Here is a 22,683-nt window from a genome sequence, read left to right as displayed (position 1 = left end):
AAATTTGTTATTTTATCCTAAAACAGTAACTAAAGCCGGGTTTCCATTCACATATATTCATGCATGTTGTGAAGTACAGCATTAGAAAAGCTGAAAGAAAAGATTGGCTTGACAATTGAATGGAAACATGACTTAAAACATATTTTAGTCTGCCATTTGAGTTTCATCCCATGGAAAATAAACCAATGTATTCCTAGAAGGAAAGTTAAATCAAATGTCTAAAACACTGAAGAAGGTTTTTGCCAAACACACGAAGTATTTTTGACTTCCAGTACAAAATGCAAAAACACTCCAATGCTCCTTTAAAGCTCCGTCTTACTCCACCTTAGTGGCATGAGGACACAGTGTGATTGGTCAAGATGCAGAAGACTAAAGTAGAGATTAAAAAAAATGTCTAAATATGTTTTGAAATTGTGACTTTGTAACCCCACAATCAAATGCTTTTGAAAGCAAAATGATAGTGAAACGGAGCCTGTAACAGCAGGTTATTGTGCAGAATGATGAGAAGTTAAAGCAATTAAATGATCTTTTTTTGCCGTGCAGATCTGAACTACTGCGGGACCAACCGGCCCTGTAAGAACGGAGGGACGTGCATGAACACGGAGCCAGACGAGTATAACTGCGCCTGTCCAGACGGCTACTCTGGCAAGAACTGCGAGATCGGTGAGTCTCTAAATCAAAGAAACCAGGGGCCAAAGATCCAGTTGTTTATTGTGCCATGTCACGTTCACAATTCTGAGGAGCTGGATAGAAATCTGACGGACGATTTGTGAGCATTCCTGTTTTTCTCTCCAGCGGAGCACGCCTGTGTTTCCAACCCCTGTGCCAACGGAGGGACCTGCCATGAAGTCCCATCAGGCTTTGAGTGTCACTGTCCGGCAGGCTGGTCCGGGCAGACCTGTGCTCACGGTGAGTGGGAAGTCCACGGGCCATTTATTCTAATTATTCTTATCCATTTATATGGTTTTCTCTTCTTTTTTTCCCCCGTTTGGTTTTGTCCAATTTTTCAAGCGATAACGGCCTGAACATGAGTCTGGTTTGTATTTCAGACACAGATGAATGCGCCTCCAGCCCGTGTGCTCAGGGAGGAACCTGCATCGACAAGGAGAACGGCTTCGAATGCCTCTGTCCTCCACAGTGGACCGGCAAGACCTGCCAGATCAGTACGTCTCATTTATATGTAGAGATCGAAAATGACGTCTAATTTCTGTTTATTTGATCACTGCTAAATATTAAGCAATTTTCATGATTTGAGGGGGAAAAAGTTTTTCATTTGTGCATGTTGGGAGATGTTTTGCTTTGATATAGCTGCCGTGTTTATGTGTGTGTTGCATCAACAGTGAATGCCATGCGTCCAAATTCCTTTCCAGGAATCCAATTTGCTTGCAGAGTTACAGCATATCTGGTCGTTTGTTTATCCTGCCGTGTCGTTTAACCAGTAGTATTACTGCAGGAGGGCCACTAATTTAAAATGAGTGTTTGTTTGTGCGTATGCTCGCCCAACCGAGACACTCGCTGGGTTTCATCTGCAACTCGAGCCAGGTGACTTGAGTAAAGCTAAAAATAACTTCCCGCCTGGCAACTGCTAGCCTTGGGACAAAATATACTCCAGCGGGGGGTTATCTTTGGCACCAGACTGGGCGTAACGGGGTCGCATGTACGCTACAGTGAGGCGACGCCCCGACACAGTGGAGCCCTCACCCCCTTCGACCTCGGCCAGGAAGCTCTTTAGAACCCGTAAACACATGAGCGGGGAGCAACCGAACTGTTCGGTTTGTGTTACAGCTTCTCAGAGTGCTCACTTTTTATGGGAGTGGGCACGGTACCTGGGAGTGAGAGAGTGAATCCAGGGGGGAGGGAGTAGAGGTAGTGGGGGGAGGTTGGGGTTTTTGGGAATGGGTTGGGGTTGGGGTGTTTAGTTTCAGAAGGCCAACAGGTGCCCGCTCACCTCCTGGGAGTAGTATTAATGCACTGTGTCGGTTTATAGAGAGCCCGGCGGCGTGGCGGGCGCGGCGATGGCTGCCTCTGAAACTGACCACTTGGAATGCCGCAGGTTGGCCTTCAGGGAATGCCATAGAGAGACATTAACCCCCGAGGGAGGAGGGGTGGGAGGGGGAGGATAGAGCGGCGCGGCGATGGAAATCTAAAGACATGAAACCCTGTCACACATGAACTTCACCCTGTAAATGTTCCGGATATTTGGCAGAACTTTAAATGTTCCACACTGTAATAAATGTCTCACTTCTTCATTTCTGATGCGCAAAGATAGAAAGTCAATTTACCAACACATGCAATACTGTTGTTGAGCAAGTTTTGATTTTAAGAAGTTGTCTTCATTAAGGATTGTTTTTTACTTATGAGGAAATAGAAATGAAAGCCATGAAAAAAAACTGTCATTATGCTGCAAAATAAGTTTTTACTTGCTCTACTGATGCACCTTTTTTAACTACCTTCAGAGCGACAAAAGTCAAAAATTTGTGAAAGCTTTGCAGATCTTTCCAAAACAGACATAATCGAACATTCCTGTAACAGAGTGCTATGTTTGAAAGACCAAAAGCCATTTTTCTAACAGGTAGATAAAGCTGGTAACATCACGGATTAAATGTCTGAAAGTTGCATCAACAGAGGCTCCTCAAAAAGAAAAGCGTTGGGAGTCAGAGTCACAGAGAGGACCGACAGTCTCCGGCCGTTATATTTCAGTGTGTTCTTCCGACATGAAGCTCGGCTTGGTGACGGGCTCCTGAACAGCTTCTCCGCTCTCTCACTCATTCTCTCTTGTGTCTCTCGTCTCCGTTTTTGCAGACGCTAATGAGTGTCAGTGGAAGCCTTGCCTCAATGCTTACTATTGCAAAAACTTGATTGGTGGATATCTCTGTGCCTGCTTTCGTGGATGGGTTGGCCAGAACTGTGACATCAGTTAGTATCAATTCAAGCTAATTACTAGTCCTCAGCCTCTTTCCACCTGTTGTTCCTGTAGCACCGATAGACCAGAGGCCCGTCCTCTTCGCTGGCTAGCTTCTGTTTCTCCGGCTTCTTCTCACTTCTCATTCTTTCACTCTTTCTGAAGGCTAAAGCATGTTTCAGGGGTATTCTGTCCATATTAGACACATGGCCAGCTGCTACTGACAATGCTAGGAAAATAATCGTATCTATAATCTCTAACGGGCAAAATAGGTAGTGCTTACTTTATTAAAATAGCAGGTTGTTTGAGTAAAATCTTAGAATAAGGATTTAACACCAGTGGCATGTTAACACAGCTCCTATCCGGATTTGATAGCATGCCAGTTGCTAAGACCAGGATTGTTTCTATGTTCCAAAGGTCCTTTGTTACTAGGGTCCAATATACCCAAGCTCCTATGTTCCTAGGGTCCAATATACCCAAGGTCCTATGTTCCCAGGGTCCAATATACCCAAGCTCCTATGTTCCTAGGGTCCAATGTACCCATGGTCCTATGTTCCTAGGGTCCAATGTACCCATGGTCCTATGTTCCTAGGGTCCAATGTACCCAAGGTCCTATGTTCCCAGGGTCTAATTTACCCATGGTCCTATGTTCCTAGGGTCCAATGTACCCATGGTCCTATGTTCCTAGGGTCCAATGTACCCATGGTCCTATGTTCCTAGGGTCCAATGTACCCATGGTCCTATGTTCACAAGATCCTATGTTTCAAACGTCCTATGTTCCTAGGGTACTATGTTTCCAAGGTTCTATGTTCCCAAAGTCCCATGTTTTCAAGGTCCTATGTCCTCAGGGTCCTATGTTCCCAGGGCCTTTGACGAGTTCACACAGTAGCCCAGGTCATATTAGGCAAAACCATCTGGGGAACCAGCCTGTTCTTAGTCCCAGGTTGTTTTAACCCAGACCCTGATCTTGTCTTAAACCTATACAAAGTAGTTTTATTGCCAAAACCCTTCGTGACTCCAAAAGGGTCCTGACCAAGTGTTCATATGTGACAAGTTGTGAATAAGAACGGGTTGCTAGGGAGAACCATGGGTACATTGGACCTTGGGAACAAAGGACCCCTTGTCATGCATTATGTACCATATTGGTTTTGGGAACATCAACAAAGGTCTTTGGGAACAAACCACATTAACATGTTTTACTAAAGCCCCATGAGGCTTTGACAGCATGCTAATGTTTGAGACTTTTGTTTTGTTGAATGCTAGCAAGAGAAATCTGGGACCTTCAGTGGTCACACATTTATCTGGAGGTATAATATGGACAGAAAACAACAGAAACATGAAGGAAATGAAAGATGCTAGTGGAACATTCACTCTCCTTTCTCCTGTCTCTTAGATAGCTGCCACACCCTGGCCTAACACCTCTATGTTATATGTATACATATTTTTGTAGTCATATAACGGTTGTAAATCTTTCAGAGGAAATCTTGAGGGGTAGTTTTGACTTCTGCATTTTGGTTTCATTGCATGTCCTCACTGTACCTCTGAATCTGCATCTGACCGTTCCTCAGGCATGGATACCTTTGGTTTGGTTGTATCGACCACTTTTCTGTAAACAGTTGCATGTTTCCAGCACCGACGCATGTTCCACTTCCCAGTTAGTCAAACCCTAAACCTCATGTTTTCTCTCGATTTGCTTTGTTCTTCTCAGATGTGAACAGCTGCCACGGTCAGTGTCAGAACGGAGGTATCTGCAAGGTGAGATTCACAAACGTCAGAGTTTTTATAGCTTTCATTAGCACTGACATCTCGATGAGTGTTGAAGTTATATTTTGGTTTGATGTAACATGATACGGTAGTTGAGTTGGAACAACATAATAGATGATCTTCAAAGTACCTGTCATAACAAAACACAATTTTCTCAAGGGTATTAAGGTGTTGAAACATTGCTAACTTGTATTGCCTGTCAGTATTTTTTTCTTTCTTAAAAATAGTGAATGAGTACAAAATAAAATAATCCCAATGATTTTAAGGGAGTGCAATTAAATGTTTTGTGATAAATATTGGTAAAACTACCTGAGTCAGAGTTGAAAAGCATAAATACAAAGCCAGATTAAAACGCCATGCAAAGCTGTCTCTTGCTTTTTTGCCTATATATCTCTATATATCACATTGGGTTTGGTTTTCAAATGTATTTTTATACTGAGCCATATTATACATGTATATATCATGTTGAGAACGTCGTTGTGATTGACACTGAATCCTCCAGGTCACATGTTGCCATTTGGCAAATTGAAGCAGGGAGTGCTTGGCTGGATTTTATTTATTGTATTCTTATATAATACCCTTGATTTTATTCAAACTCCCAATATCCCAAGATCTCTGTCCAGCTCAGTGCTGAAGTTCTGACTTGCGTGTGCTGTCGGGTGCTTGTTTTTCTTACAATATAATAAACAAAGCACCTCTCATTTCATTAGAAAAGAAAGATCTAAATTGGCCTATTTGATGATCTGCATCTGAGTGAAATATGACAGCAGGGTTTTTTGTTCCAGGAGGGAACCCGAGGCTGTGTTTGCCAGGCGGGGTTCGTGGGTCGGCACTGCGAGATTCAGAGAAACCGTTGTGCCAGCGGTCCCTGTAGGAACGGTGGGCGCTGCCACACCCTGCTGGATGGGTTCGTGTGTGAATGCCCACAGGGTTTCGCTGGAACAACCTGTGAGGTGAGGACTAGATCCAGCGAGTGGAAAAAAGAAAACACCTCAGCTTTCATTGTTAGTGAGAACACACCTTTACCTCACTGTTTTCCATCTAAAGGTGCAGAACGACCCCTGCAGCCCGAACCCTTGTCACAATAAGGCCCAGTGCCACGGCATGATGGGCGACTTCTACTGCAGCTGCCCCGACGATTACGAGGGCAAAACCTGTTCGGAGCTCAAGGACCACTGCAAGACCAACCAGTGTCAAGGTAACACAGCACCTGGAGAATCCTGGCTTCTTTGATTTCAAGATAGATTTCATACAACCAGCTGGAAGTAAGACATTTCATTTAAATGCCACTTTTCTCATCGTCTCTTTTTATTTCTACTCTGTAACCCAAAGTGATTGACAGCTGCACCGTAGCCGTGGCAACCAATGACACCCAAAAGCGGGTGTGGCACATCTCATCCAATGTGTGTGGTCCCCACGGCCGCTGCATCAGCCTGCCTGCCGGGAACTTCAGCTGCTCCTGTGAGCCGGGATTCACTGGCACCTACTGCCACGAGAGTGAGTCATTATTAGCTCCACACACACACACACACACACACACACACACACACACACACACACACACACACACACAGACACACACAGACACACCCACACACACACACACACACACACGTGATACACAAACAACACCAAACAGATACACGCAACACACAGACTATATTTATCACCAGTTACCATCACTGGGAACCACAAGATTCTTACAGTAACACAGACTCCAGTTTCACAAATCATCACTCTTAATTTAGTTTACAGCAGAATGGAAAAACAAACACAAAAAGGAAATATGCACTAAAACAACAGCATGCTGATAAATTCTTTCACTACTGGGTAGTTTTCTGGTTTTGAACACTCACAGGATGCTTTACATTTTTTCCTACAAACTTACCCATTTTTTTCTCATTCTCAAAAGCTGATAGGTACAGAAAAACATGTGTTTTTGTAAGAAGTCTTTCCCTCTAAAATGTAAAAAAAGATCAAAACATAGTGCTTATAATTTGATATATTTCCATTTTATACACAAAGCTGATGCTCATACAGCAAGTGGGCAAAATATGAGTTCATCAGACAGTTTAACCATACCAAAAAACTATGCCGCAAGCTTAAATTAACAATTTATGTGTACCCAAGAACAAAACAGAAATAGCCCCTTTGAGGGAGGAAGTCCTGGCCTGGATGGCAGAATAAAGGTTTCACACATATAAGAACAAATACCAGAAAAACAGCAAAGATTTGAAAATAATATATTAAAAAATCCCATAAAAGACACAAGTAACATATTAAAAATAACCTAATAACTTTGAAAAAAAAAATAACTTAACATCTGTAATCACCTCTCCTCTCTCTGCCTGCAGACATTAATGACTGTGCGTCATCCCCCTGTAAGAACGGAGGCACTTGCATCGATGGGATCAACTCCTTCCAGTGTTTCTGCCCAGACGGCTGGGAGGGCAGTCTTTGTGATGTTGGTGAGTAAGTGTGTGTCTGAGTCTCTGAAGTGAAATGGGTTGGGGGTCGACGTGAACAACTGCACAGGTATGCAAGTTTAAGGGAAGAGCGTTTGCTAATTCATGCTGCCAGTGAATCACATTTCCTGGGAGAATCAATCAGTGGCCTCCAGCAGCAGAGGGATGATCAGCAGTCTGAGACAAAACAATGCAGGATTTGTTTTGGAGATGAAAACATGCAGAAACATGTGGTAACTTTACCAGCTGACTGATTCTAAATCTGTTTTCAAACCAGCTTCCAGTTACCTCCATTGGTCAGTGTGCACATTTGCAGATGACACTGTTATATATATTAGTGTACTGAGAGGATCTCCCTCTCTCTCTTATGATATAGCTGCAGGGCTAATCTATTTAATTACATTTTATGTTTATATACTATATACATGGTATACTGGAACTTTAATTCCTGTTTTTACCAATTTGTTGGAGCATTAAAATGATTTGCACTTGAATTGTAATTCCTGATCATTTTAAAGATTTTTTTACCAAATTGCTGGTGTACGATTTATAATTTAATTATAAACAATAACTCAGTTAAGTTATATCTATGTAATTATTGGTTACATTGGGTTTTTTACAAAGTTAGGGAAGCAATGTTTAAGTCAAGCCTGGTGTTACACATAAAACAATCATCAAAGTTACTTCCACACATTGAGGCGTACAGGTTATTAATTAGACTCTGGTATCAGATCAGTACTAACACCCAGAGCTGAGGTATCGCTGTTATTTGGTTTGAAAAAGTGGGATTGTTGTAAACCGTATTAAAACTATACAGAACAAATATCAACATAGCCATCTTTGAAATCTCCTATATATCAAACAACCACATGCAAGGTCACAATCTTAACGTTCATAACAGTGTGAGTTTTGTTTGTGCTTTCTCACATTTGAAGATAACTAAAAAGCTAAAATCAATCAAGGTCAATAACGAAAATAACTGCATTCACCCACCGTTTGACTTTGTTCCAGATGTGAATGAGTGCAACAGGAACCCCTGTCAGAATGGAGGCCGTTGTGTCGACCTGCTCAACGACTTCTACTGCAACTGTGTGGACAACTGGAAAGGAAAGACCTGCCACTCACGTAAGTCTATATATAACACTTCATAATAACCGTCATTAGTAAATGGTAAATTGATTGTTAATTAAACTTTAGTTGCTAGTTATTTACTGATGATAATGATAATTATGTTTATATAAACAGTTTAGTGTTGCACACATTATAACATTTTATATAATATATTTAGTATTTGTTAATGATTACCAAATAATTTGTAAACCTTTAAGATATTGTTTGTAAAACATCTATAAGCATTATTTAGATTACATTTTTTCCTACAAGGATCATAGTGTTTAATAATTCCCATAGTTGTAATAAATTACAATCTTTTTATCATTATTACATTCGCTCTCCTAAGTTACTCTCAGTAGTAATCCTTTGCTTTGAATAAAGTGAAAATACATTTTTAACCTTTTGTTAGTTGTGAATTAGTTGCATTTGATATCTTTTTGACTTTACTTAAAGCAAACAATGATTATATTAGATTATAACACATTATTAATATGTTTACAATGCATTACAGACTTGAGCGTTATAGAGAAAACTCTATGATGCAATATTTTTTTTTTTTTTTTTTTTTGGTTAAAGTGCAGCGATTAAGTGAGTGAACCAACACTGAAGTAGTGTCCTCAGAATGCTGTGCAGACTTGTCCTCCCCTCCGACGGCGTCTCTGAACTGTTCTTTAGAGCTGAAGTAATCGCTGCTCAACACTGGAACAGAGTCAAATGAAACTCCTGAAACTTTTTTTCTCCTTTCAGGGGAGAGCCAGTGCGACTCCACCACCTGCAGTAACGGAGGGACGTGCTACGACCACGGAGACTCCTTCCTGTGCAGCTGCCCTTCAGGTTGGGGGGGCAGCACCTGCAACACAGGTCAGAAACCCACTGGACAATTCATAATACTGATGTGATATCATGTAGTTACGCTCTGTCAGACTGTGATCACGGGCCAAAGAGCAGCTCTCCCACTGGGGGCTGCTCTGAATAAAAACATTCTCATAAAAGGGAATCTCTGTTTTTTTAGCCAAGAACAGCACATGTGACTCGGGTCCGTGCGAGAACGGAGGGACGTGTGTCGGAGGGGGCGACGCCTTCACCTGCATCTGCAAGGACGGCTGGGAGGGATCCACCTGTGCACAGAGTACGTCTCTGATAGATGCCATGTTCACGTCATTAGCGATGGATGGTAGTCTATGTTTACGTGAAAAAACAATGAATAAATGATTGCTTAATCACCTTGGAGGAAGGACTTTGGCTGAGTTTAGCTGCTTATTATTTAGCGCCAAGCTACATAAATCAGGGTTTTCTCCTCGGATGTTGACATGAACTTGCTTGTGAAACTCCTAAATGTTGAAAGAACAACTTTAGTATTTAAGTCGCTACTTTTTCAACCATCTGTCATGCTCCTGAAATTGTTGATTCAAAGTTATTCATTCTCACTTATGGGAGGAAACAGCCCAGGCTCACAGCTATTGGTTTCGTGGAGAAGGACACAAATTTTAAGGTTTTTTTGTGTCGCTTGGGATGAAAATTCATCCAATGGAAAGTAAATTATGAGCCTTATTTGTGGTGGACTCACAAATAAAATGTATCAATGTGACTGAGCAACAATTGGAGCAAGTGATGTACTTTATAATATCCAAAAAGACAATTATTGGTGGGCGGGAGGTGATGTTGACGGGTCCAACAAACAGGAGATGGATGTTGGTTGTGGTTTTATGGTCCTGTTTTTGTTGCATAAACCAAACTGTTTGGTGACAGTTTTCCTCAACCTAACTGTACGTAGTTATTTTAAGGCCAACCACAATGTTTCTCCTAAAACTAAGTGCTTTTGTTGCCTAAACTTAACTTATGTTTTTAACGTAATGTCGTCTCGGAAAAAAAAAGTAATTCCGAGCAACACGGAAAAAAAGGAAAATTCATGCGTACACCAGTAGATTGCATTTTGTTCATGGAGACATAAAATCAGTTTAAACCAATCTGGGCATTTTTGCTATCTCACTAACCGACGTGAGACTGTGTTGGAGAAAATCCAACCATGTGTCTGTTTTTTTGCTGGAATTTAGATATGATTACTTATTGATTGCCATTTGTTTTTTCTTCTCTCTTACAGATGTTGACGACTGCAATCCACATCCCTGGTAAGACAGATTCATTTCCATTATCATACTGAAATACGTTTTAAGCAGAAATGCAATATTTCCTCCTCTGTTGCAACTATTGGTTGTCGATTTATTGTCAGTTATCAGTTATTGAAGGCTGCTAGCTGCAGTTTTCTGGCTTGGTTTAAATAAATCTCTGTCAGTTTTTCTTGGATTATTTTTAACAGATGCTATAAAACAGCAGATATTCACCTGTAGAAACCTGTTTATGATGTCAGACATCCTTTACGATCAGTTGAATGTCGAGGCGTTCAGAACAGAAGCCCTGCAGAAAGATATTCACCTCTTTTCTCTCCATTTGCACACCGTGTAAAATATGACTTGTGACTTAAACTTCAGTAGCTATTTATCGCTACTGGGTGCAGCCACCTTTGATCTTCTCCTTCGCTGTTATTAAGGTAGCTTGGCGGACATTTGCATATTTTGTGAGTCACTCTGGATAAACTCCAACAATCTGAAGAAGCATTGTTTCAACTTGAGAGAATGAAACAGAGCGTTGGAGCAGCTTCAGGGTTTCCCAGAGACTCATCCTGCAAATCTGATTTAATGCTGCCGATTGTCCCGTTTAAGATTGTGGAGGAAAATGTTATGAGATTTTGCTTCTCAGATTTGAGGATTTCTGCTTTTGTATCATTTCCAATTCATATATTTGTTAATTCATCATATTTGGGGTTTAAAAGACGTTTAAGTTTTTTTTTTTCTCTAGTTTTTGACATTTTTATTGACGATATTAAAGCAAAAACACAGAGGATAAAAACCAGGGACTCCTGACAGCGTCTGTGAATCAGAGAGACTTCCAAAGACTGAAGCCTCCCCCCTTTCTCTCCTCCTCACCCGCCTCCACAATGACTGACAGGTGGATTAGCGGTGGTTTTGGGTCTTTGGAGGAGGGGGTTTAGGGAGAGAGGGGGGCGGAGGGTGTGAAGGAGAGGTGTTTGGGGGTGGGGGGGGGAACTCAGTATGTGGTCAGCAGGGATTTACATATGAAGACTGGACATTGATCCGGGATCAGCTTCAGCCTGCTGACACTCAAGAGTCTCTGCAAACTCAGCAGGGAGATGAAGAAGTCCGATAGATTGTAGCTCAGAGGGCCGAATGAGAGAAGAACACGGTCAGAGACACAAACCTCTTGACAAGATTTAATGTTGTTATCGTAGTGCAATGGAGGAAGATGCACAGGTGATGTGTAGCTTCCTTTATTATCAGAATCAGAAACGGTAGATCACAGCGTATGTTTGCACATGAGAGGAATTTGAATTGGTGATTTGTCCATAACGATAAACCCAGAACAATAGTGTAAAGAGGATAAAAATATGCAAATTTAACAATAGAATATGAAAAACAAAAAATAATATAAGACTAGGTTGATATGTGTCAATTATTAAAGTGTTCAATGCCTCTCTTAAATCCTAGTTAAACAGATAAGTTGTGGCATCGGTTTCGACATGAGACTTCCTTGGAAATCTCCAGTTCCAGGAAAACGAGAGAACCCAAACTGTCGAGTTGACATCACACGGTTCAGCGGGCAGGTTGAGGCAAAGTTTATTTTCCACAGTAGTTTTGGTTGTAGAGTCTGGAAAAAGGCAGATATCAGTCTGAACATCACCAGCACTCAAAAACAAATGTATCAGCTAACAAAGGAACGGGTTTTGATTGAGGGCATTGATTTATAGATTTAGCCCACAAAAGAGGGGCAGAATGTTTTTACCCCTTGGGGAGGAAATTTAACAGGAGACCAAGATTGAATTCCCCTTTTTTCCCTCTCTCTCTTTATTAAGATAAGATATACTTTTAATGTCGCCGTAGGAAAGATAAAATCCCCAAAACAAAACATTGCTTTCATGTAACAGTTTGCAAGGACAAACCTTCAGACAACGGCCGACATCCTGCGTTACCTTTTACCTTGGAAACTCAATGTTCGGCCTTCTCGGAAACATCTTTTTTGTGTCTCATTTGTGTCTTGATTCTTTGTCTGAAGCGGTGAATTCACATATTGTGTCTCTGTTTTTCTTTCTGCAGCTACAACGGCGGCATCTGCGTCGACGGTGTCAACTGGTTTCGATGCGAATGCGCTCCAGGATTCGCCGGACCGGACTGCCGCATCAGTGAGTCCCTGGGAACTGGAGGGGCTGGGTGGGGGGGGCGTGTGGAGGGGGTCAGGTGGGCGGGGTCAGAGGTGAAAGGCCGCGGCGGGGGGGGGGGAAGCGAGCCGATTGTTTCAGGTCGACAGATTAGGAAGCCTTTTAGGAAGGCGGTGTTAACCTCTTAACCCTCCGCGCTGAGCCGAGGTCAGAGCGGAGGTCCGTTCAGACGGGGCCGGTGCGCTCTCCCGCGGCATTCTGGGAGAAATCTCTTCAGAAAAAAAGCCCTTTCAGAAACCAGAGTGTTACCCAATTGAAGCGTTTCAAACCAAACGGCTATAACCCCATTGTGCAAAGAAAAGATCCTCTGAATTCCATCAGTCATTGAAGATATTTTAATTTAACATTTAAATCTCCCAGAGCTTCGTTTTCTCTCAGATAAAGTTGAGCAAGTAAGATTGTTGTTAAATGTAGAAGATAAAAACTACTAAAAGCTACTGCAGCTCTTATTTTATGAGTATAGATCACTTTCGTCTGTCAGTAAGGTATTTTAGGTATTTTATAACCTGTGAAAAAAAGTCTAAATTGGGCCTTTCATAATTGTCTATATGCTGCATGTTCTTTCTTACAGACATAGACGAGTGTCAGTCGTCTCCGTGTGCCGATGGCTCGACCTGCGTGGATGAAATCAACGGTTACCGCTGCGTCTGTCCTCCAGGATACGCCGGCCCTCGCTGTAAGAAGTGTGAGTACCGTAAACCTCAAACGCAACGTTTCCATTTTCAGTCAAACAAAGAAGAATATTGACAACCTCTCCTTTTATTACCTCCAGTCATCGGACTCGGGAAGCTGTGTCGCCACGCCGGCTTGCAGTTCCCTCACGGCAGCCGGTGGGAGGAGGAGTGCAACGCCTGCCAGTGTGTCAACGGAAACGTCCGCTGCTCCAAGGTCAGCATCACTGGGAGGATGATGTCATATCAGGACGCCTTATAATCCGTGTCGTCACTTTTGTAAAACGTCACAACCAGTGGATCACTGAGTTGTCGTGTTCTTCCAGGTGCGTTGCGGTCGTCGGCCCTGCCTACTCCCGAAGGCTCCGCCTCCTCCGGACCCAAACCCGCCGTCTTGCCCCGGAGGTCACGAGTGCGTGGAGCATCAGTTCCTCACCTGCTTCTCGCCGCCGTGCCACCAGTGGGGCGTGTGTTCGACGCCCGACCCGCCGACACCCCTGCACACCCAGTGTGAGCCCAACAGCGGTTACCTTGACAACAGCTGTGCTCGCATCACGCTCATATTCAAAAAGGACAAAGTGCCGCAGGTGAGGGACTTTCTGTTTGTCTTTAAAGTTTTAACATTGTGATTTTGCTCTGTAACTTAAATGTTGTTGCTGCTGGACTTATGTTAGATGTCACTTTGGAAACACTTTCACAGTTTTTTGACATTTTTAACACAAACAATGAATCCAAAAGTTAAAGAAATGCACTGGACCGTCAACAGGATCAGTAACACTTTCCTATGCTTCAAAAAATGCTTCAAGACTACAATAGAAATGGTCTAACAATAACTACATTGGTAGTTTTTCTTGGAGTATCTTTAATGCTTTTCATCCCTTAAATCTGCACAACCGCAGCTTTTACAAAAGAAACGCAAAACATATTGATTCAAAAGATTTCTAAATGTAGAAACTCCGCAAGTTATTTGAACTATGCACTGCTCACAGCTTGATGATGACAAAAACAGATGCAAAAATAATAAATACTTCTGCTATTATGTCTTTTATTTCTTAGATCTATTTAAACAGAATCATGCAAACAACAATCTCTTTTTAAGGGATTTAGCTTCTCAGAAGTGAAAATCTGTGTTTTACCCCATCAGTCACAGTTTTTGACAGTTTTTAATTCTTCCTTCTTCTTGGGTAGTAAAACGATTTGAAAGAGGGAAAAATAGCCCCAGCAATAAAAAAATATATAATATATTTAACAAGAGAATATCTGATATATGACATTTAAGACATGCCGCTCTGTGGTTTTAATATTCTCCATCAAAGAAGAACTTTTAATGTGAAGTGAGAGACGTTTCTTCAGCTCTGATGGCGCCTGCTGTGATTAGAAGTTTCAGAGAGTTCTTGCTGAGAGCTTAAAAACACCAGCAAGTCATTCTTCATTCTTGCAGATGTGTCATGTCATAACAACACATTTCTGTTCATCATGCAGAGAGACATAACCATAAACCTCCTGTTAAAGTGACTGATCAGATCTGTCCTAAATCAAGCTTCTCTCTTGTTTTGTGTTTTTCTCGTTTACTACTGTATCATGAAACCTCCTCTGGCCGCCTGCGGCAGGTCTGGATACAGTTTTATGAATGGAAATGAGCCCGTTCCTCTTACAAGATACTGATCTGAGATCTGAGCCACAGTGCTCCCCCCCCTGCTGGGCTCTGATTGGCTGCATCTGAAACAGACTAAGGGGGAATTAGGAGCTGATTGTTGCACGCCAGCAGTGCAGATACTAATCTGTCTTGTGTGTGTGTGTGTTTGTGTGTTTGTGTGTGTGTGTGTTTGTGTGTGTTTTTTGTGTGTGTGTTTGTGTGTGCGTCTCAGGGCACCACTGTGGAGAACATCTGCTCTGAGCTGAGGTACCTCCCCGTGACTCAGACGCTGGCCGAGGAGCGAGCGCTGCTGATCCTCTGCGACCTGTCCTACTCCAACGGGGACGCCGTGGAGGTCGCCATGGTAATTACTTTTCTAACACAAACACACACACACACACACACACACACACACACACACACACACACACACACACACACACACACACACATGCACATGAGCAATGATTTACGGTATTGCCCCAATAGTGGGACTGTCTTTGGTGGATCCATTATGATCTCTAGATCCCTAACTATAAAAAAAGGCATTATTACTTCATAGCAGACCGTTGCTATGGAAACAGTTCTGATCTTTGCACACGGGGAGAGGACTATTTTCTTTAGCCTAAGCAATAAAATAAAGTTTAAATCAATTAAATAACTTTGAAAACGATATTTTGCGTCAAACTATTGATTTCTTTAGTAGGTAGCCATGTAATAAGCAGGATAATAATAATAATTATAATAATAATAACTTTATTTATATAGCACCTTTAAAAACAGAGTTTACAAAGTGCTTTGACAGACAAAGCAGAAAAAGCAAGCCAATAAAAGAACAGAAAGCTCAACAATAAACAATAAAATACATAGAAAAATAATATAGTAAAATAAAACCAAATTCAATTGCCAAACTGAACCCTAAACCCACATAGTTGTGTTTGGTAAATCACTCCTAATATAACTATTTCCATCTCACTTGTTTTATGGGTTGCTTGAATATTGAAAGAAGAAAGAAATCTTAAATATCAGAAATACCGGAACACATTTTATACATTTCTATATGTATATATATAGATAAATATAACTTGTATCGCTGAAGCCTGAAATCCATTTATTTCATTAACAATAATACAAAAAAAACAATATTGTAAATGTCTGCCTCAGATTGCTCCGCAGTAACTTCTACCTCAGCTCCCTCTTTGTCTTATTAAAGGACTTATCGTAGTTATCTCATATATTTGGTCTTATTTTCATAGTTTTTTCCCTTCTTTCTATCAGTTACTAAAACATTAGGAACACTGGAAATGCAGCAACGTCACTAAAACAAAGTCAAAAAGTGCAAGAAACTTATCTAGACCATTTGATCTAAAGATAAAACTGAAATTTAGCACATCTGGAATCATTATCTATTAATAATGTACATCAGTGAGATTGATCCATACATACTCACTGACATAAACCAACACAGGAGAGAGTTTTTACAGGTATATAAGGTATTTATTCAAAGTAACACACACCTACAGCTCCAGAAGCTGCTTCCTCCTCTCCGCCTCACTTTCCTTCTTTTCTTCTCCCACTTTATTAAATCAAACTCAATTTGTCAGCGCAAATCGTTTCCAGAGGAGTTCGGTGAAATCTGTTTTTATATTTTCTGTCTTTTCCCTTTTTGTTTAAAAAAAAAAAGAAACAAGAAAGAGAAAAAGGAAAAGACAGAAGAGGGAGAGGCGTTTGAAGCTTTTAACAACATCTGGATGAGATTTAGGTTTCTGTTGGGACACCTTGCTGATCTCTGCTCTGCTTCTTTCTGTCTTTCTTTCTCCTTCTTTGTTGCTGTCTTTTCTACTCCTCTCTCTCTCTCTCTCTCTCTCTTTCCCTGCCTCTCCCTCTCTCGGCCACCCAGACTCGGGGGGGGAAATCATTCACATCGGGGCTCTAAGCTTTTAATGGAGGGGATTAGTTATTGTTCTTCTGATGTTTGCAGGCCTGTTTTGAGCGACAGATACAGGAAAAAGGAGTGGCAAACCTGACATGCACCCAAACTCCACAACATATATATATAAAAAAAAAAACTCACTCCCCTCTGCTGACTCGTGTTGCAGTGAAATGTCAGCGCTCATTTCCACGTGTGGGTGAAATCTTTATAATCCCAGCGAGCCTCGAGGTTGTGTCCATTTATTCTAAACTTTGTGGTAAAACCACTGAAACGCTCCAACCTGAGCGAGAAACAAGTGGTTCAATATGTCTGAATGTGTGTGTGTGTGTGTGTGTGTGTGTGTGTGTGTGTGTGTGTGTGTGTGTGTGTGTGTGTGTGTGTGTGTGTGTGTGTGTGTTTGGGAAAAGAATGAGGAGCGCTTGGTTTGTCTTCATCTGGACAGTGAGGTTGGAAGGAAAGTGAAAAGATCTTCAACTAGTTTGAAGCTAAATGTTTGGAAGCGACATTCAGATGAGCCGTCAGAGAATCCTCGGGAGCCAAGTGCGATTTTTTTTTTTTTTTTTTTTCATAGGTACCCTTTAACCTTGTCTTCCGAGTGTCTGAATGCAAAATTGTTTACACTTGTTCAGAATGGCCACACTGCAAGAAGTGAGCGAAAAAGCCTGCTGGACTGAACACCCACTAAAACCCACTAACATCTGGCTTCGGTCTTTAGTGGGAAAGGTTACAATCAGCGTTCATTCCCGGCACAAATGACTCTGCAGTAGATATTTATCTGCTCCAGCTCCGATTGGCGGCGACACATATAGAAGTGAATATCTAATAAGTAAAATTTGTTATTAAGTTATTAAGATTTGTTAACATACAACACATAAAACTCCTAAAAGCCGTAGACTCCATTGACAAAAAACATAATTTAACCTTTCTGATCATCGAAACAAACAAAATAAAACCATCAAACTCACCAAAACCTTCTTTGTTAGTCTTTCCACTGTTCAAACAATCCCCAACTCTGGTTTGGTAAAAATAAACCCTTAAATCACAAAGTTAGATGTGAAAAGAAACAGCTGTTATATGAGCTCGTCAAAGCCCCCCGTCTCCATTGACAGAAACAGTCATTGTACCTCCTCGATTAAACAGACAATCGTTCAAACTCGTCAAAAACAAAATAAAACTCACCAAAACCATCTTTGTTAATCTTTCCAATGTTCCAACGATCGCCATCTCTGGTTTGAAACTTTGAAGGAGAGACTAAATAAGTAACAGGTAAAAAAATATTTTACTAAAAGTTTACTAAATCTGTTTTCTGGCGCTTAATGTGACACATTAGTAAAAAAAGTTGTCTAGGCAAGTTTATCGCCTATTTATAACAGGTTTTTTATTTTGCAATTCTTTGAATAACACTTTAAATACGAGTGCAATTTATTTTATTTTATTTGTAAGAGTAAGGTTATTCTGTTTTTATTTATTTTTAAATTGACAGCACTTTGAATTACATAGTCAGTATGAAAAATGTGCTACACAAATTAACTATCTATTTATTTATTATCATTATTATTCAGAGAAAAGATGGGCGGAGGGTTTTTTAAGCACTTAGTTTAAATCACACTGACGTATTAAAGGTCACAGTTCATAAAAAACAATACATACATTTGTTTATCAAAACAAAAAATGCCCAAAAATGATGATTTAGTGAAGTAAACACAACAACGACACTGCCAAGCATTCCATGCAGACTTTTGGTCGATGATCCCTGCGGACACAGTCGGTGTCGCTGTGATGTGGTCTGTCCGTCACAGCGGGGGGGCGGGGCCAGAGGTGTGTGAATGAGCTGCTGGTTTTCTCAGGAGAAGAAAAGAGGAGTGTTTGGGAGCACAGCTGGCCCGCTCTCTATTGTTTGTCCTAATTGAACTGCGCAGCACACAGCTAATCCCCCCCTGACCCCCACCTCCTCACCCTCAGTACCTTATTAGGCAATTAACTCCACCCTCTGTGGTCTCAGCGGGGGGGGGCGTCAGAGGCCTGCCAGATGTTAGGATGAGAATCTCTTTTATTCTGACGGATGAATGTGTGTTTTCTTTTGCCTCAAGCGACATGCTGACCATGTGACAAATGGGCTTTATGTTCTTTCTCTGCTCTACTGATTGAATCTGTCAGGTTCTTCACTAAACCCGGTGCTTCTACATGTTTCATCTACAAATCAGCTTTTCTTTAAATTACTGCAGACCATTTTACAAAGTACACCAGGAGGTTTTGGAGTGAATTTACTCAAATCATCCTTAAACAGGCCCTATTATGATATTTTTCGGATGCATATTTCTATCTCCAGTTACAGTTACAACATGTTTACATGCGTTAATGCTCATAATCCTCCTTGTTTTTCTCATCATTCTGTCCTGCAGCATCTCTTCTCACACTCTCTCTGAAACGCTCCGTTGTAGCGCTTGCTCCTCCCTCCAGAAAGCAAAGTCTGCTCTGATTGGTCAGCTAGCCCGCTCTGTTGTGATTGGTCAACGTTTCACATTTTCAAAAACTCTTCCTCCAGAGCTCCAGCTCCGTCTCTCTCTTTTGTTGTTTGAGGGCCAAACTAGCCGGAAGGAGTTTTACGTCACTTCTGTAACATTATGACCTCATAAAGTTACAGTGTGACCTCAAAAAGTTACATTGTGACCTCAAAAAGTTACATTGTGACCTCATAGTGTTACAAAAGTGAAGGAGAGAATTAAATGGAGCCGTTTCAGGAGCTCAGGAGCTTCTGAGGGGGAGGGTAACTCCTTTTAAGCGTGGACTTCAGGTTTTATAATCTACAGACTTTTTACATGTACAAATATATATAACACACTAAAGGAGAGGGAAAAAGTGGAAAAGCATAATAGGGACACTTTAAAACAAGCGTTACAGTTGAGAGCTGGGACTTTATGACATTCTCATAAACAGAAAACCTCTCCAATGCAACAAACCACAAAATTTACTCCAAATCTAAAAAATGTGGTCTCAAGCTGCTCCATTTTTTTATTTCAACATGTGGAATTCAGGGTAAATGCACAACAAATTGATTCCTGTCCTCCATCTGTGTGTAGTCCTTTGAGCAGGACGGGCGGTCGAAGGACGGCGACCGTGGGCAGATCCAGAAGGCGGCCAGCGCCATCATCGGGGCCCTCTCCAAACGCCACAACAGCACCGTCATGCTGGCGGTGGTGGAGGTCAAAGTGGAGACGCAGGTGCAGCCGCCGTCTGTTGGTGAGTCACATGTCCCACATATTTGTTACACAAAAAAAAAAACAGCTTTGCAGCGATGGGTTGGGGGGTTCCTGGATGTAAATTCGTTTTTAGCTCCACCAGCTATCAACCTGAGGGGAGATCATGTGTTGTGCATGTGTTTATGTCTGTCTGTCCACAGCTAATCTTACATACTTTTGAACCAATAGGCCAAATATTTTCTGTGCTCATTTATGACTGTGTGTTCAAGGACCTCTTGTCGGAGCTGTGATCTAGAGTTTTTGACAGTCATTGACTCCTGACTCCTGACAATCCTCTTAAAGGGCCGGTAGGAGCCGCAAGGGATCAACAACTGCTGCAGTAGCAAAATGCATTTATGCTTTTATTTATCTCCTAAAAACAAGCCTTACCTCGTCTGTTAAAGGCCACAACTTGACTGTTGTTGTGTCTCAAAAAAACAGACATCCATAGAAAAGTTTGGTCTCATTTTGAACTGGAGCATCTGAAGTTTAATTCCATACCTGTCCGATACTGTATTGACTGCAAGGGAGACAGGAGGGACAAATGAATGAGATTCAACTTTTGTTTAGGAGCATCTGAAGCTCTACTCAGGGCACTTTTCCAGGTTGAGTATCTGAATCAGAACAGATTCAAGTGCTCTAAACTTCCTCTCAGAGAAACGTCCCTCTAACATCTCCTCCGTCTTCCTCCCTTCAGGTTACCTGGTCCCGGTGCTGTGCGTCGTCTTCGGCGTCCTCTGGATCTTCTGCATCGTCGTCTGCGTCTGGTGGACCCGCAAGAGGAAGAAAGAGCGCGAGAGGGTATCCCGATCCGAGGACACGGCGGCGGTCAACAACCAGCTGGTTGTGAGGTCGAGCAACGCCCTCAAGGACAACCGCGACAAAGACATTCAGTACGAATGCAAGAAACTGATGGGCCCCACCGACAGGACGTGCGACGGGGCCGAGGGCGAGGAGGAAGGGGCGCAGGAGGCGGAGCAGCAGCAGGAGGAGGACGAGGAGAGGGCGCTGGGCATGGGGGAGAAGTGTCCGCCGACGAGGTGCTCCGTAGCGGGGGCAGGACAGGGGGTGACGGGGAAGGGGAGGTCATCTGCACGTCACGCAGCGGGCCGGGCAAAGGGCCGCACCGGACGGCGTACAGCCCCAAAGACAACCGGTGTAAAAACCTGAACGCCGCCAAGCTCAGCGAGGACGTTAAAGACCACTACGTATGAACACACGGGAGGACGGACGGATCAGAAGAGAGAGAGAAAAAGAAATAACTGCAATGTCTTCAACGTCTTCAACGTCACTGACTTTTTCCTACTCTTAAGAGCACCAAAAGTGAAGATTACAAATGCTTTAATTTTTCTATTTTTTTGTTCGTCACGACTTATTTAACTTCTTCGTCTGCAGAATTCGAGGCTTATTTTACCAAAAAAAAAAGGACAGAAAAACAAACAAAAAAAGACATGGAAAATAAACATCACGGCTTCTGGATTTTTTCTTTTTTTTCTCACGCTGCCGGAATCAAGATTTTTCTTTTCACCGCTCCTGATTTATTTAATTTTTTTTCTGTTTACAGACTTTTCCACTTTGCCTCATCAGAACTAACTCTTATCTGTTTCCTTCTTTGGTCCTCGGAGATGGACCTGAACGTCATCGGCTGGCAGCTGTTCACATGTTTCTACCGTTCGGTGCACTCCTGTCTGCCTTAGCCCAAACCTGCGGGCCTTTTTCTACACTGTCTTCATATCATGTCTTTTTATAAAACAAAAACAAGAAAAAAAAAAAGATTTTCTATACATTTAAGTCCTTGAAAGTTGGCACAAAGAATCCACTGTATGATACCTGGCATGAGCATTTTTTGTTGTTGTTTACATTCATAAACATCTTTTCCATTTTGTGTTAAGGCTTAAAGGTTCTTACGTATATGTGCTTTTAAATAATTATGTCACTGCTTCCTGCGAGTCCACATGATGATTTTTCAGTATTTGCTTTGGTAGAAAAGTGCCTTCAGCCCTTATTTTTATTTTATTTTTCTCCTTTTTCTTCCCTCTTTTAGAGTTTATGCAGAATTTAATACATATAAAGGGAAAGATGTCCGAGCAACAACTCTTCATACCACACAAAGGTTATGTTTTCTTTGCAATGTACATTTGTAAATATGAAGAAATGGCTGTGTATATTTGAATTTAGTAACTTAAGTAATGCTTTGTATCATAGTTATTCTAAAGACTGTTTTCGTGCTCGTTGTTTTTTTTGTTTTTTTTAAATGATGTCATTCCGTTTATTAGTGTCTGTTGGCACTGTGGCAGGTTTTCTATGTTCAGACTGTGTCCAAGCTTTCCACTGAACCAGACGCGTTGGTTTCAAAAGAAAACATGGTTTTTGGTTACGTGTTGTGATTATTTGTTACAGCTGTTAAGAACACATAGACACAGATTGTAGAGCTGTTTGTTTGGACTGTTAATCTTTGTGAGATGTTTTTTTTTTTTTTTTCCTGACTGGTCAGTTCATTTCATTGAAGACTGTTTTGTTCCCCTAAAAAACAGATTTAAGTTTATGGTTTCTGAGAGTTCAAATAATTTCAAAAAGCTTTTCTACACCTACAAATCTTTAATATTATTCTTGCAAAAATCAACCAAATACAGCAATTTTATTTATATTTATTTTATCACAGTGTGCAA

The 22,683-nt window shown here is 41.6% G+C and overlaps 1 protein-coding gene across 1 annotated transcript in view; it reads left to right on the top strand.

Moving 5' to 3' along the window:
• The window catches only part of LOC129103408 (protein jagged-2-like), a 52,973-nt gene extending 31,723 nt beyond the window's left edge, over positions 1–21,250 (top strand). The window contains exons 7-25 of the mRNA XM_054613870.1: positions 544–663; positions 796–909; positions 1,050–1,163; positions 4,611–4,657; positions 5,452–5,619; positions 5,714–5,864; positions 5,999–6,163; positions 7,021–7,134; positions 8,143–8,256; positions 8,992–9,105; positions 9,257–9,373; positions 10,346–10,373; positions 12,414–12,499; positions 13,107–13,220; positions 13,308–13,423; positions 13,533–13,793; positions 15,075–15,206; positions 19,856–20,015; positions 20,712–21,250. Coding sequence (XP_054469845.1) covers positions 544–663; positions 796–909; positions 1,050–1,163; positions 4,611–4,657; positions 5,452–5,619; positions 5,714–5,864; positions 5,999–6,163; positions 7,021–7,134; positions 8,143–8,256; positions 8,992–9,105; positions 9,257–9,373; positions 10,346–10,373; positions 12,414–12,499; positions 13,107–13,220; positions 13,308–13,423; positions 13,533–13,793; positions 15,075–15,206; positions 19,856–20,015; positions 20,712–21,184 — 2,708 coding nt within the window. The 3' untranslated portion in view covers positions 21,185–21,250. The remainder of the gene's footprint in view (positions 1–543; positions 664–795; positions 910–1,049; positions 1,164–4,610; positions 4,658–5,451; positions 5,620–5,713; positions 5,865–5,998; positions 6,164–7,020; positions 7,135–8,142; positions 8,257–8,991; positions 9,106–9,256; positions 9,374–10,345; positions 10,374–12,413; positions 12,500–13,106; positions 13,221–13,307; positions 13,424–13,532; positions 13,794–15,074; positions 15,207–19,855; positions 20,016–20,711) is intronic.
• The last annotated feature ends 1,433 nt before the right edge of the window (positions 21,251–22,683 follow it).

Source organism: Anoplopoma fimbria, chromosome 15, assembly GCF_027596085.1.
Source record: "Anoplopoma fimbria isolate UVic2021 breed Golden Eagle Sablefish chromosome 15, Afim_UVic_2022, whole genome shotgun sequence".
Lineage (NCBI taxonomy): Eukaryota > Metazoa > Chordata > Actinopteri > Perciformes > Anoplopomatidae > Anoplopoma > Anoplopoma fimbria.
The sequence above is the reverse complement of the archived record's forward strand: the minus strand, read 5'-3'. Positions and strand labels throughout refer to the sequence as shown.